The following is a 15,318-nucleotide window of genomic DNA, read 5'->3' as shown; positions in this document are numbered from 1 at the left end:
GTCAAATAAAATGAGAGTTAACATTTTAACAGTGAGTACATTTATTGAAGTGTTTGAAGTTCTGCACTCCATTGGACACCATAACTTAAAGGCAACAGCAAAACATTGTGACAGTATCCAACTGGGATATTAAAAAACTCCAACAGTCATGTCATCTTAAGAAATACAGTTAAACTCTTCAATCATTTTGGTCTTCATCCCAGTCTTTCTTTCCTGATGGAGGTTTAGGGCCACCAGCTGGTTTTGCCATAATGATCTTGAGGAGAACAGAGAAGTAGAAAAAGCTAACATTAGAATCAGGCTCTTACTCTAACAGCCACATGATGCTGACTGTTAGCATTCACTAAATTCATGCAGTTTCCCTCCTCTGAACCTAAGCCAGTGAAAATTATTATCCATCTAATCGAGATACTCACAACTTAGTTATTTTTTTCTTGAAAAACGCAGAGGCTGAACCATAATACAACAAAAAAGGTACTTTACCTCATTTTTGCATGCAAATTAAGACTTCAGTTAGTCTACAGAAAGTGAGTGATTAAACAGACCAATAAACAGACTAGTTTTCAGGATGCACACTACAGAAAATAGAATTACCAGAGCTATTGTTATGAATTATTGCATCAAAATAAGCACACTTCGAAACTGTGAAGTCCATTAGAACTGCCATGCTAAAGGCTCAATCTCTGCATTTGCTATAGTGAGAAGGTAAAACTAAAACTGCATTTGTCATCCTTTCCATGAAGATTTGGGTTTAGGAGTAAAATTCATTTGCAAAGGCACAAATACAGAATGTAACTATTAGCATGCAGAAGACAGCAGTGTTATATGTCGCCAGCAAAGATAAAACTTGCCATGTGCTTGTCAATGAACTCACACATGCAGTGACACACACAGATACCTCTCTGCTAGAGAAACAGAGCTTACTGCACGCTATTTTTCAGGTTCGTCTTTCCAGTGATCTTTATCCCAATGTCCTTGTTGCTTAGGGACTTTTGGACCACCTGCTGTTTTTGCCATAATAATCTACAGAATTTTACATGCAAATACATTTTTGCTAAAGTTTCAGAAAACAAATAAAGATTTTTATAATTAAGATTCTAACCTCTATAATTCCTAAAAATTGGATTTTCATGTAAAAACAATATATGAGAGAAGGTTTCTTCTACTAAATCTTGTTTATAAAGAAATTAGGACAACTTTCTGAATATAAGTATAAAGTGTCAAACCTTTAAAAAACAAAACTCAAAACCAACAAACATCAATAGCACTGCTATAGAAGCACCAACATTCCAGATTATGAGCTCTTGAACAAATTACTTCCTGGCTTTAATTAAAAAACAAACCACATTTTCAAGTAGCATTATTTTTATGCTTTGCATCCCTAGAAGATTCACCTGTTCTGCATGAGGGTTCTGCAAGGATTCAATTCAGCACCCAAATTACATGTAAGCTTACCTGATCAACCCTTAGGACAGTTACTGCTGCATTTGTAGCTAGCTTGATACCCCAAAATTTTCCAAGGTATGTGTCTAATACACCAGCTTCCAACATATCCTTCACTGCAGCAGCTTCGGCCTATCAAATGGGGGAAAAACATTATTCAAAACTTTCTCAGGCTTTTACCTAGCAAGGGATTATCACTTTTTGATCTCATCTTCTCCCTTCAAAAAACCTTCATCCCTAAATCCATTGGCAGGAAGACAAAATCAGTAATTACTGAAGACTTATTTTCTATCACATTAGTTCAGTATCCCAATTCACCTCCTACTAGCCTACTGGCCTGTAAGGCCACTATACTATTGAATTTAACTGCTTACTGATTAAAACATTTAAGTATTTCAATTCTAACAAGTTATTCTAGACTATGCAATGCAGAGCTTCCAATGATTTAAAGTAATCTACAAAAACTTCCTTCCAATAGAAGTACTTTAAATATAATCCTGTACTGCAGGGCACCAAGTAACGTGAGAGACTTTTTACCTCAATATCAAATCCAACATTTTTCTTCCCCTCCTGATGCACAGCATAAAGCTTGGAGATGACCTCATTAGCCTTTACTCCCGAGTTCTCTGCCAGTGCTCGAGGAATGGCTTCAAATGCCTCAGCAAACTTCTTGATGGCATACTGGTCAAGCCCAGGACAAGTCTAAAGTGAAGTTGAAAACTATGTCGGTCTAGATTTCAAAAACCTTACGACAGGAAGGCATTTTCCTCCATATTTTTTATTAATACATATATAAATACATATGTTGGTATAAAGTAGTTTACCTCTCCGTAAGATGTGATCTGCTTGGCTAATTCAATCTCTGCTGCGCCACCTCCAGGAACAAGACGTTTATCCTGTGAACAAGACCACATCAAAACACAAGTTTTTTGCTTGAAGTATCTTACTAATTTTTACTTTTTAGAATTTTTATACTCTATCAAGAATGCAACAGAACTTCATTCCAAACAGACCTATTAAGAAACGGCTTCTGAACAAACATGCATTATAAGGGAAATCTGTCAGAATTTACTCATTCTTTCCGATGTCTTCGATAGCTTCTCTTATAAAAAGCAAAATAATAACGCAGTGGGGTTTGTGTCTGGGATTTTTTGGCTTTTTTAAAACAATTTCAGCTCTTGGCTAACTAATAATAGCATTCCTAGATTTTTTCATTTTCTCTGTTATTTTGGTGGGAAATACCATGCAGGAAAGTAATCCAGTGTACACTGTGTTTAATATGGCAACAGGTATCACAACATGTTTTGTGAGTTTTTGCTTTGTTTTCTTTGATTTTAAAGTAAGCATTTTATATACCCTTTGGTAAAACAGCATTTCCATATTAACTCTGGTCTTTTAAATCAAAAAGTAATCATCATAAATCAGGACAACTCCTGGAGACAATAATAAACATACAATGTTTCTGTACTCTAAATCAATGTGTATGTCTTGGTACATACAGGACATAAGCATCAAACAGCTTTAACATTTTTGCATGCCTTTTTCCAAGTAAATATAGAAACATTTCCTTTGTATTAAAAAAAAGGGAAGAATAATATTCAAGTCCACAAAAGCAGTTCAGAAGAAAAAACCTCTGTAGAACTGAGTTGTTTTCATAAAAGCACAACTGTGTTATGTGGAGGAAGCATATCTTCATACAAATGCATCAGAAACCTAGTCCGCAACCTAGTTCTTCCTGATTCCGAGTGACAAAGGTATCTAGATTTAATTCTGCACCTGGTTTTCAAGGAATATTATAAAATATTTAGGGATTAAGTCAAGAAAGAGCTGACTGTCATTAGAAAGTGGCAAATTAATCTACCTTCAAAAACTCACTCATCACTGGAAAAACGAGTGCAGTACACACTGAGCACCATCTTTTATGTATCGTATATTCATAACGGCATTGGCAGCAAGCTTCTCTACAGAGCCATCTACACCTCAATACTACACAGCCTTCTCTACAACTCAGAAGGCTCCTAAGCAGGTAACATAAGTATCTGCTACAGCCTTTGTAGCAAATGAGCACAAAGCAGACACAGTATTGTCTGAAACTCATCCACTGCCCACTTTTGATAACTCAAGTGTTCCATTACTTACCCTTGTGAGTACTTTGAAAGTATTGACACCATCATCCACTGCTCTCTCTATATCATCCATTAGATTGTCTGTAGATCCACGAATGAGGATAGTAGAAATGGCACCATCCTCCTTTTCTGTTTGACACAAGCATTACTGAATTAATTGTCTTACAGGTAATACACATACGAGCATCACACTTTTTAGGACAGCAGTGTTAGCGGTTCTACAGAAATACATACCATGCTTAAACACAACAACTTGGGTATCCCCAACCTCTGATAAATACACACTACTGCAGTGACCTATTTCTTCAAGAGTAGGGGGAGTCTGGAAAGAAATAGAAGAGTTAAGAGGTGAACCTGCTCATCAGTTCTCACCCTCCTGCTCCTCATTTGAAAAGTCCATACCAGTCTGGGTAGGGCTGTTGCACCAACAGTTTTGCAGAGTCTCCTCAGATCCCACTTGGAGTTCAACCTTTAAAAACAAGTTTCCGCAACAACATAACACATAAGAATATTCTCTTAAATCAGCAGCATTTTGTAAACCAATGACAAGATCAAATTCTGCTTCATCAAGTTATTAAAATCCACTCAACTAATTTTTTGAGTTATAATGATCTATTTTCAGTATTTACGTACAATAATTATTTTTTAAAAATTTAAAAACCAGAGGTTCAAATGCATGGAAATTCTCAAACTTCATCCTCTAGTGCAAAAAACTTGAATTGATCTTTACAATGTCTCTGTAATAATCCTTTGTTATACAAGACATTACAGTATCACGCTCCATTTTCAGAAGTGCAAACATTTTGGACATCACCAATAAATTTACAGCTTTCACCACTTATTTTTGTGAGACGTTGAGAGCTGCTGCTAGTAAATCTGACCCTATGTTATGCAGAATATATTTCAAGGATCTACAAATATGCCTTACTTGTAAGTAAGAAGACAAACAAAACAAAAAATGACAGAGAAATATTAAGAACTGCCATCTATAAACACTTAGTGATGCACAGAGGCATCACACAAGGACTGTGATGAGGAGAAACCACTATGGAATACTCTCACATGCCTTTGAGGCCATATCCCTCTTTACTAGATCTACAAATTTTGATGTTCTTCATTTCAGCTGCGCTACAGAAACACTTAAAACTAGAATAACACAAATTATTCCCCTATTAGCTGTCATACAGAGATGAAATTCTATCAAAAAACTTCTTAAGCTATGAAACAACCAAATTGTAGGTCAGATTTTGACTCACTTGAAAAACAACTAATTTGCAATATTTGTTTAGTAATTTGTTTGAGAACTAAGTGACAAGATGGCAAGTACCTTTCAGTAACCTGGTAGACCAAATGTTTTTATGCTCTTCTAGTACTTACCTGACTAACATAAGATTGTATTTATTGGCGTAATGAAGAGCCATGTCTGCCACTTTGCCACCCGTTACTACTACGTTTGCACCACTATCAGCAATAGCTTTGACTTGCAAATCCATTAGATTTTCTTCTCCTTTACTGAAATTCATCAGTTCTTCAGCATTCTTTATAAGTACAGTGCCCTAGTAAAATACATACACTGTTATCAAACCACGTGCCTACAAGTTTGTGACAAACCATTTTGTCTCCTAACCTATCCATAAACCTTGAGTCATCCTATTTTGTAATACTGACATCTTTCATAGGAACCAAATGAGCAATTCTGGTATTTCTAGAAAAACTTGAGGTTCAGACTTTCAAGCATGCAGTTTGGCTCAAATATCCCGCTCAAACCAACACCCCTTCCCCAATCTCAAAAACCCCATGACACAAAATTAGGTTCAAACGTTTTCTATGAACATTTTTAAACTAACAAAATCAGTATTAACCAAAATATCTCAGCCATGAAGTGTCAAGAATATTTATATTTAAGTCCAAAAAAAAGAGCACATAAGCATAAATAGAGATGTAACTTATTTTGAGCTATAACATACCTTAGTTTCAGTTATCATACCATCAAAAGGGCAGGAATACACAGCTATTTTTGCATCTTTGACAGAAGTAACATCTCCTTCAGTTTCTTTTTTAAAAACCATGCCATGCAGTACTGAGGAAGCAGAAATACCAGCACCCTGAAAAGAAATAAATGGAATTTGAGATTTTTACAAGGGCATGTAGTGACAGGACAAGAAATAATGGCTTTAAACTGAAAGATAGTGGGTTTAGATTAAATACTAAGAAGAAATTCTTTACTGTGAGAGTGGTTATGTACTGGAACATGTTGCCCAGAGAAGCTGTGGCTGCCGCACCCCTGGAAGTGTTCGAGCCCAGGTTGGACAGTGCTTGGAGCAGCCTGGGATAGTGGAAGGTGTCCCTGCCCATGGCAGGGGCCTAGATGGATTTAAGGTCTCTCCCAACCCACTCCATTCTGTGTTTTTATGAATGGGGGAACATCATATGACTGGCCATTTATTTACAGAAAGCTGCACTATGCTGTGTGAAAAGCAGACCCTACAATCACTTAGATGTAACACACTGAGTTATCACTGCAGCATAAAGAAATAGAACTTCAACTGATTCAGCAACAACAAACATAACCTTACAGGTCCCCATTTTATATAACTTTCAATATTAATGACTTTTGTTTCTGAACAAGAAAAGCAAAGACCAATTTTAAAAATTTGCTATGCATGCCACAACAGAACAGAAATTAAAATAGAAAAGGATCATTCAAAGTTCAAATATTAATCCTCATTTAACTATTTACTTTAATAATACAGTAAAGCTAGTTACTTCAAACTTACCACAATTTTGCACACTCTGATATTATCAACATTGAAATGACCAGAATCAGGAAGAATAGAAACTGTTGGGGGGAAAAAAAAAAAGGAATTTGTGTTGCTTAGTGAATGAAGCAGAACAATGGCACCATAAATAATGCCTGGAATTTTTTTCTGAAGTATTACATTTCAATGATTTGAGATGCCTACCTAAATTCAAGACAATATTACCTGCTATTACCAGGTATCAAGAGAAATAGAAATGTTTGTTTTATACAATGTAGCAATCAGTAAAAACCATTCATTCAAGCTGCTCAGTCATTAATTGAGTTCAAATATCCATTCATACAAGTACATTCAAGAGAAAAGTCTGACTCAAAATACTTGAGAAAACACTGGAACTAAACATGAAGGTTTTTTCTTGGAAATCTAAAGGAAAAGAACTCAACAGAACTACGGTCTTGCTTCCACTGTTCTGTGGTAGAGACTAGTAACAGCTCATCTGAAGCACAATACATCTTCCTAATGATAAAAAAGAGGGAGAAAGAGGGGTGTCTGTTTAAAAAAGACTACAAAGCTATTTCTACGAACCTTTAGTAGGAAACACAAACCTTTTCTGGGCCACAATGCCAGTTAAGAGTTCAACAGGAGAAAGGTTATCCCTGTGTCAGAGGCTAAAGTATTACATCCAATTCAACCTGTTAAACTAACCATATTTTCTACCTTACACGAAGCCGTAAAACCGACTCAGTTTTTTAGATGCATGCACACATCTATTGTTGTTCACTTACCACAAGCCTGAGCAATAAGCTTTGCCAAGAAATGTTCATTGCCATACTGTTTGCTCATCACTGAAGTGTGCAACAAAGACGCCACTTCTTCAACATCTCGAAGGCTCTTTGCAGAACAGCACACCAAGTCTGGAAGAATTTCTAGGGCTTTCTTGCATGCCTTTTCATATCCTTCAATCACCTGTGCAGCAAACAATAAATATTCACTATACTACTTCATACAGCTTTTACCTCCTTTTCAAAAAGTGATAAAATGTCAGCAAATGTAAAAGTTTTCAAGGGAAGCAAGCAATCACAAGCAGCAAAACACAGAGCTCTCCTTCAAATATTTTTATCTAAAAATGTTAGTTCAGGAGAAAGCAGATAATTCATGGTATTACAACCCAAGAATACTGATCAATGGTAATCTGGATTCAAGCTATGTTAATAGCAATGACAACATTAACTTGCCTCTGAGACAGATAACCCCATCCTCAGAAGGTCTTCTGCTAACTCCAGAAGAACTCCAGCAAAAACAAGGACAAAGTTTGTTCCATCTCCAACTTCTTGCTCTTGCATGTGGGAAGCCATCACAAGCATTTTTGCAGCAGGATGCTGGACCTTTAAAAGAGGGTACACATCTTGGTTACTAACATCTCACATAAGATTGCAGCTCAAGGCTTTTCTGCGCATCCAGTATTTGCTTTCTGATTTCAAATTGTATCGAAAGGTACTAAGAATGCACAAAATTGGAAAAGCAAGCAACATAATTATTCTGACGGGATGACTTCCCTAATAAGAAAAAGTACAAACATGTATTAAAAAAAAATAAGATAACTGAATATTGCCCCTACAACATGAACGATACATCTTTGATATTGGTCCTGTGCTATTTTTACAGAATGCAGTGGCTCCACAACTAAGCTCTGCAACAAGAAAGTCTGGAGTTTAGATTTTCAGGCTGAATTCATGTGTAATAAAATATATGTCTAAATTTTAACTTAATTTTAGTGGGGATTTTTTCTGCCTAAAGATTGCACTGCCTAAAGATTGCATTTTCTTTCAAATGAATGCAATAAAACACTATTCTTGAATAAAATTAGAGCAGTTGTCATTTTATACCACAAAGTAACATGCAAAACTCCTTAGATGAAGTCACTAGTATGCAGATTAGTTTTTAAAAACAGAACTGACACTTCCAGTTATTCTGCTCATACTGAACACTAACACAACACATTCAGTAAGGAAATACTTTATATATACACTATTTCTGTCAATAAGTATAGAATTCAGTAAAATATTATTGGTGTCACAAATACGAATTTGATAGTATGAGGAAAAGTGTCCCTTTGGGGGTTCTTTCTGCCTCGTTGGTGATGTGTGTTGTAGGGATGCAAACTGCAACAGTATGAATGGATCTCCTGGTCCTGGAGTTTAGTCCATAACCTAGGAGAAAATGTGCTCCCCGCCTACCCTTACCACGTGGTCACTGAGAGCCCCAGAGAAGGACACACAGAGACCATCCGGAAAGGGAGAAGAACAAAGAGAAAGTTTATTCGTGGTCAGGGGTTTATATGGACTTTGGAGGGATTCAAACCCACCAATAAGAAACAAGAGGTGAGTCTGGCTCTGGGCCAATGGGAGCAAGGGGATTTACATTCAATAGGAGGGGGTTCATGTAACAGACATGCTGCAACCTTCCTCCAGAGCCCTGAGATATCAGGTATCCCAAGGTATTCTGGGAAGGAGAAGCAGTGACTTTGCAAAAAGACATTTTACCAGACATTGTGTACATTCAAACAACATTAAAAACATCAGTTGTTAAAGCATTATCAGTGGCTTGTTGATCTTCATCACAAATCCATTTCTGGCAAGATTTTCTCCATGCTAGATATTGTGAATCAATTCCCACAGAAAAGAAAGGCAGGACAGCCCTTCTATGCTTGTATACAGGATGCTACTGTATCCTCAGCTTCTTAAATTCAATTGATGGATTCTAAGCAGACAGGAACACTGTAACCAACAACACTGGGTGATTAACACAACAGCTAATTCATTCAGACTTTTCCAAAACACTGTATTGCTAGATATACCCTCTTCTATGCTGGTTTAGGAAAAAACAGAGAAATATTAAGCATCTCCTACAACTACTTAATGCTGCTTTACAGAAGAGTATATTCCTCGCCGTGGATCGCAAATTCAGTGAAAAAGGTAAATGATTCATAAAGTGGCATATGTAAATCATGTGGCAGAGTGACATGTATTTTTTTATTGACAGTCAGAACCATAGCAACCCATGAAGAGAAACACCAGTTCACAACTGACATCTTCTGAAGCAAGAAAACTTACTTCCAGCTCTCTCAGGATGGTAGCAGCATCATTTGTAACGAAAAGCTTCTCCAGATGATTGATAACCATTTTGTTCATTCCTAATGGGGGAAACAAACAAACATAAAAAATTAAAGCAATTGGCTATGCAAAAAATACCTTGTACAGAGACATTGTTTCACAACTTTCGGGTGTATCTTGCATATTAAAATGTTAGCCCCATTTATAAATTAAGAACTTAAAATATTTCTCCAAGTAACACTTGGAAGTGTGTTACATTAAGGAGAAACCCACAGTTTCTGAATAAGCAGTTCTCTATTCAGAAATATTAGCATATTACTAAATTAACCAATCCAAAACATAGTTTGTTTTCATATATCTGACTGGACAGTTATGGTTATGTTCACTATTACTATCTGCCTTGTTATCATCTTTCCTTTTATTTTTGTGCTCTTTCACATAGCAGTACAGCAGCAAAGAGTAACTGCCACAAAAAACTGGCAAAGGCAGATAGATACACTGCACGATATACTCAAGAACTAACAAAATAAAATCTGATTTGTACAGTCAAAAGTTCTAGAGCAAATCCACTGTGTGTCCTCAAGAAACAAACAGTTGCTTCTTTGTCAAGGTATGTTTACTCTTCAAACATAGCATCTGTCTCAAAAAAGCAGCAATAATGTTAGGATTTATTTACCATTTGGTCCATAAGCTGTACGGGTGGTTTGAGCAAGTTCTTTGCATGCCTGGATGTTCCTATAGACAGCTTCTTCTAGTCCTGAATAATGCTAAACAGAAAAACAAAGTGATCAGAATTAGGCTAGCAAAAAAAGGAGTGATGAGCTAGTAACTTCTCATGAAAGCAGCATCAATCTATTGAGTCCCTGAAAGTTTTTTATTCATTTACATATGGTATTCCACTTACACTTTAAACGGAAGCCAAACCTTACCCAAAGACAGTGAAAAAAAACTACTTTTCTCCTTCTCAACTAGGCAGCTCAGCAGGCATAAAAAGCTTCTAAACAGAAAATTTGAACAGTGACTCAATTTTCAATAGTTTGCATCCCTGTGCAAAAAAAAGCTCTGTGACATGCCGAAGAGAAATAGAACACAACCAAGACAAGATCAGAGAGCTGTGAAAGTTTTTGTTAGCATAGATTTTTGTACATCTTTATTTACAGCTTTGTATTCCACAAAAATCATTTAACTCAGTTCTACGTTCAAACACATGCAGTTTAAAAATTCAGATGAATGGTTAGTAAAATATTTGTGTTTAAGGCCAGGATCAGCCTGGCTTCCGTTTGGAAACATTTAAAAAAGACAAGAACCCCAGAAAGGGCCTTAAGAAAGAAGAAAGAGTAGGCCAAAACATACTGTGCGGCCCCTAAGAGAAAAGGACTCTCTACTATTTACTCGGTACATACAAAACCATCTCAGAATGCCAGCTGACTCCTTGTTTTGAATAAGACGACAGCTTTTGCTATTTTAGCCTTGAATTCTCTATTAGTGAACAAGCAATTAGACCACTTTTTTTCCCTGTTCTGCCCCTGCCCTTGATGTATGCCATTATTTGGCTCCAACCATTCCAAAAAGAAACAAACAGGGCTTTCAGAACTGCTAACATCTTCTTTCTATTAAGTAGCAGCAAACAGAAATATTCTTATTTTCCCCTGCAACAGAAGTCCCTTGCTTGGAGAGAGGGACTTTGGACAACGGCCTAGAGTGACAGGACAAGAGGGATTGGTTTCACACTGAAAGAAAGTAAGTTCAGATTAAACATTAGGAAGATATTCTTCCTTGTAGGGGTAGTGAGGCTCTGGCACAGGTGGCCCAGAGAAGTTGTGGATGCCTCATCCCTACAAATGTTCATGGCCAGGTTGGATGGGGCTTGGAGCAACCTGGGATAGCGGAAGATGTCCCCGTCAATAGCAGGGCGATTGGTGCTAAATGATCTTTAAGGTCCCTTCCAATCCAAAGCCTTCTGTTGATTCTATGAATTAAAAGAAAAAATCCACACCTGCTTGCTTTCTGTCCTTTTCAAAAAAAGTTTTAGCTTTATTAAGGTACTCTCCTTCAATACTACCAAAATCTTCATTATGCTAACGTTAAATACAATGAAAATGGATTTATGGAAAGGAAATACGGGGAAACTATTACATTGCTCTGCAAGGCTGACAAAGGTTCTTATCTTAAAGACACAGTAACACAGAGTTAAGCAGTCTCTGTAACAAGCTGGACACTTCTGAACAGCTTCAACTACAGGGCCCGGCTGAATGTTGCTGCCCGCTACCTGCAAAAGCTCTCCAAACAGCGTGGGCACGAGTCGGGCGCACAGCTAGAGAGAGCACATTGGCCCCCGGGACCCCCGGCGCAACCGCGGAGCGGAGAGATGCAGCGGGCAGAAGGGCGAGGGGCGTATCCCGACCCCGGCAGAACTATCTCGAAGGCGACGTGCGTCAGACGTCACCTTCCAAAATTCGGGGCCAGGCTAGAGTCGATTCCCTACGCGAAACAGCGGCAGAGGGAACCCGAGCCAAGACGGGGGCACAGTGCGTGAACACCTAGGGTACCCGCCGCCCGGGACACGTGGTACTGCCGGGCCTCGCCGGCCTTCCAGCGCTTTTTCCGCGCCACCACCCTAAGACTGCTCCCGCATCCATCCACCCATCCACCCATCCAAAGATGATCTCACCTTTGCCCCCTCCTTGAGCATCTGGGCGAAGCCCGGGGCCTTTGGTACGTGCAGCGCCATCACCGGTTCGCTCCGGCCCAGTGCGTCTGGGCACAGCGGGAGAGCAGGACCACGCAAGCGCAGTGCGGGGCCGGGACGTATTTCCGCTCCTAGGCGCGGGAGGGAGGGGCCGCGGGGGCCGCACGCACGGCACGGGGAATGTTGGGAAAGGAGCGTCAGCTAACGCAGGGTACCTCAGAGGCTCTCTTTCGTTGTCGACCTCAGCATAGCATTCCCCCAGACGTTCCTCGGTACACTTTGTAATACAAGTCGCAGAAACAGTGCTGAGTCTTCATGTCCACCAGTGGCAAACAGTGGTCATAAAACTTGGCAGATTCCAGTCAAGTGTTTTGCTTAGTTCTTATCTGACTTGTCCAAATGGTAGCACAATGCACAGATAGGAAAACTAAGTATCGTAGAACCACAGGATGGTTTGAATTGGAAGGGACCTTAAAGATAAGGTGGTTCCAACACCCCTGGCCATGGGAAGCGACGTCTTCCTCTAGACCAGGCTGCTCAGACTCCATCCAGCCTTGCCTTGGAGTACTTTCAGGGATGAGGCATCCACAGCCTCTCTGGGCAACCCGTTCCAGTGCCTGACCACCCTCACGGTGGAAAATTTCTTCTCAATATGTAATCTAAACCTACTTTCTTTCAGTTTGAAACCATTCCCCCCTGTCCGATTGTTGTCCACACAAATCAAATTCATTACCTGGTAGGCAATAAACCGATAATTACATACTTGAGAGAGGCATTGATTACTTATTTCAGAGCTGTGCAAACCTGGGTGCTCAGTTTTACTCCACAAATCAAGCACACCAACCATGAAAACTTTACTATTTATACATTTTAGCAAAAAAAGGAATTAGGTTGACATTGGCTACAAGTTACATAGTTCTCATGTTATTATTATTCTATCATCCATTGGTTAATAATTCTCTCTCATCTCATGCTAATTAGTCCACATGCTCAGTCTTTCTCTTCTTTTGAGTCAGTGGTCACAGTCTTCTCCTGCTGAAATTACCTTGTACTCAGCTGGAGATTATTTCAGCACAGTTGCTGAGTTGGCTTTATTAGTTTCTTGCTTATATCTGAGGAGCTCTGCCAGATGTCCATGTGGTCTGTACATTCTGTATTCTTTGTGTCCACTATCAGTGGGCGTCTTTCTTCCCAAGCTTTGCTAACCTCCTCTGAGATCATAGAAGCATGTCAAGCCCTAAACCTTAACAATTACAATTCTACAACAAGTAATTTGTTTTTCTAGCACCTGGACATCATTTAGAGCTTGTTTGTTAGGTGCCATTTATTTCAGGGATTAAATATCCCTTCTTGTTGATTAGGCCTGAAAGTATACAAAGATCAAACACTGAATACCACTACATGCCTCTGTAAATAGTCTCTCCCCATCTTTCTTGTAGGGTCCCTTCAAGTGCTGGAAGGCCTCAGTTAGATCACCCCAGAGCCTTCTCTTCTCCAGGCTGAACATTCCAATTCTCTTAGCCTTTCCTTATAGCAGAGGTGTTCCATCTCTCGAATCATCTTGGTGGCCTCCTCTGGAGTTGCTCCAAGAGGTTCATGTCCTTCCTGTGCTGCACACCTCAGAGCTGGATGCAGTACAGTCAATTCATGTTATCCAGGGTAATCCCAGTGGCAACTACAGAACATGCCCACCTTGACAGCTCTACAAGTAACTGAGGTCCTGCCAGGAGACGGTGGATCTGTTTCTATATGGAGCTGCTTTAGGTTTGACACGTTTTATTAACTTTCTTTCTGTGCAACACAGAATCAGATATACTGGTTCAAGACTGTTGTTACAGTAAAATCAAAAGTGAGCAATTCAGATCTATAAAAAAACCCTGTGAGACTGAGCTATCAGCCAGAAGCAGCAAGGAGCTCAGCTGTGCTGGCTGATAGGGAAGAGGTTACTCCCCAAGAATTCACATAGTAGGAATTCACAGGACTCCAGGGGCACGAAAACAGCCAGGATGAAATAATATAAACATGGGACTTGTGAGAGATAGGTTTTAACCAATTGAAGTATCTGGCGTGGTGGTGTGTTAACTCTTTTAGCCAATAAGCTGTAGTCCTAACCCTATATAAACTGTGTGCTTTGTGTAATAAAGGTCTTCACTATAAACTTCATAAGCTTGTTGGTGAAGTCCTTTCTCTCCGCCGAAAATTGTTTACTTTAAATAGGAGTCTCCTGGCCCAGGTTCTGCAGAGCACTCTCCTCCTTGCTGCCAGCATGGAGTGACACCCACCAGCATGACCTGGTGTGTTCCATTATTTCCTGACTATTATCTGCCAGCAGCCCAGAAATTTGCTTGAATCTGTGCCTGGTTGTGAACAAAAGAATTCTAAAGACACCTTTGCAGCCCTCATTTCTGCACTGCAAAGCCTTCCCAGCTGTAACTAAGAATCATAGCTCACACTATGTAATATGCCTAGTCTTTCCTGCATGGTTCTTGAAGTGTTTGTTTAAAGAAACTTTAATTAATAAATGTTGTACACTTTTGCAAAGCAGGGGTTACTACACCATGTTGCACAAATAAGGCATTCATGCCATAGTGTAGTAAGGGCCAAAAGCCATGGAATGGGTTAATACCAAGACTTTGAACTACTGAGTGGGGCTTGTTCTCAGTCTTGCACTCTAAGTGCCTCAAGTGTGATCTCCTGTTTGGACAGTGGACACACACCTACTGCCTAAAAAACCCGTTATGTTGAATACTGTGCCATTGCTATTTAAGCATCACAATAAGAGGAAAATAAAGTGACATACAGATATTTTTGAATAAAATCATAACAGGCATTTACCAAGGTATCATTTAGGCAGTGCAATACAGTTTACATATAAGGAATAAGCAGAGAGCATTTTCTAATAAACAACTTCAAAAGAGGTAATTGTGAATGTACCAGTGTTGTGATACGTACAATAAAATAAAAAGTTAAAGTTATGGAGGTTTATTTAATAGGAAAATCACCCTGATATACATCTAATCAAGAGAAACAAATGTTTGTACTGTGCTATAATGATATACAAAGCTTCTGAAACACTGCATTACTTGTTTATTCAGGTTTGAGTGAATTTGCTATTTGCTCTGCAAATGTTTTGTATACTACTCAAGGAATGGGTGATATGAAAATGAGAGAACTAGGCTGAGGGAAGC

General features: G+C 38.9%; 1 protein-coding gene across 2 annotated transcripts; it reads right to left on the bottom strand.

The window, feature by feature from the left end:
• Nucleotides 1-23: 23 nt before the first annotated feature.
• CCT8 (chaperonin containing TCP1 subunit 8) lies at nt 24-12,244 on the bottom strand. 2 transcript variants are annotated; one of them, XM_071562638.1, is made up of 15 exons: nt 12,113-12,244; nt 10,118-10,208; nt 9,442-9,521; nt 7,564-7,713; nt 7,114-7,294; nt 6,347-6,408; nt 5,537-5,674; nt 4,947-5,125; nt 3,972-4,038; nt 3,804-3,891; nt 3,583-3,698; nt 2,268-2,339; nt 1,981-2,145; nt 1,456-1,575; nt 24-256 (listed from the first exon to the last, which is right to left on the bottom strand). In XM_071562638.1, the coding sequence occupies exons 1-15, from the start codon at nt 12,170-12,172 to the stop codon at nt 179-181; spliced, it is 1,647 nt and encodes a 548-aa protein (XP_071418739.1). In that variant the 5' UTR covers nt 12,173-12,244; the 3' UTR covers nt 24-178. The 2 variants fall into 2 exon arrangements, with proteins under 2 accessions (XP_071418739.1, XP_071418730.1); XM_071562629.1 differs by lacking the exon at nt 24-256 and adding an exon at nt 263-1,023.
• Nucleotides 12,245-15,318: the final 3,074 nt, after the last annotated feature.

Source organism: Pithys albifrons, chromosome 1, assembly GCF_047495875.1.
Source record: "Pithys albifrons albifrons isolate INPA30051 chromosome 1, PitAlb_v1, whole genome shotgun sequence".
NCBI lineage: Eukaryota > Metazoa > Chordata > Aves > Passeriformes > Thamnophilidae > Pithys > Pithys albifrons.
Note: the sequence above shows the minus strand (reverse complement) of the source record. Positions and strands in the feature narration are given on the sequence as shown.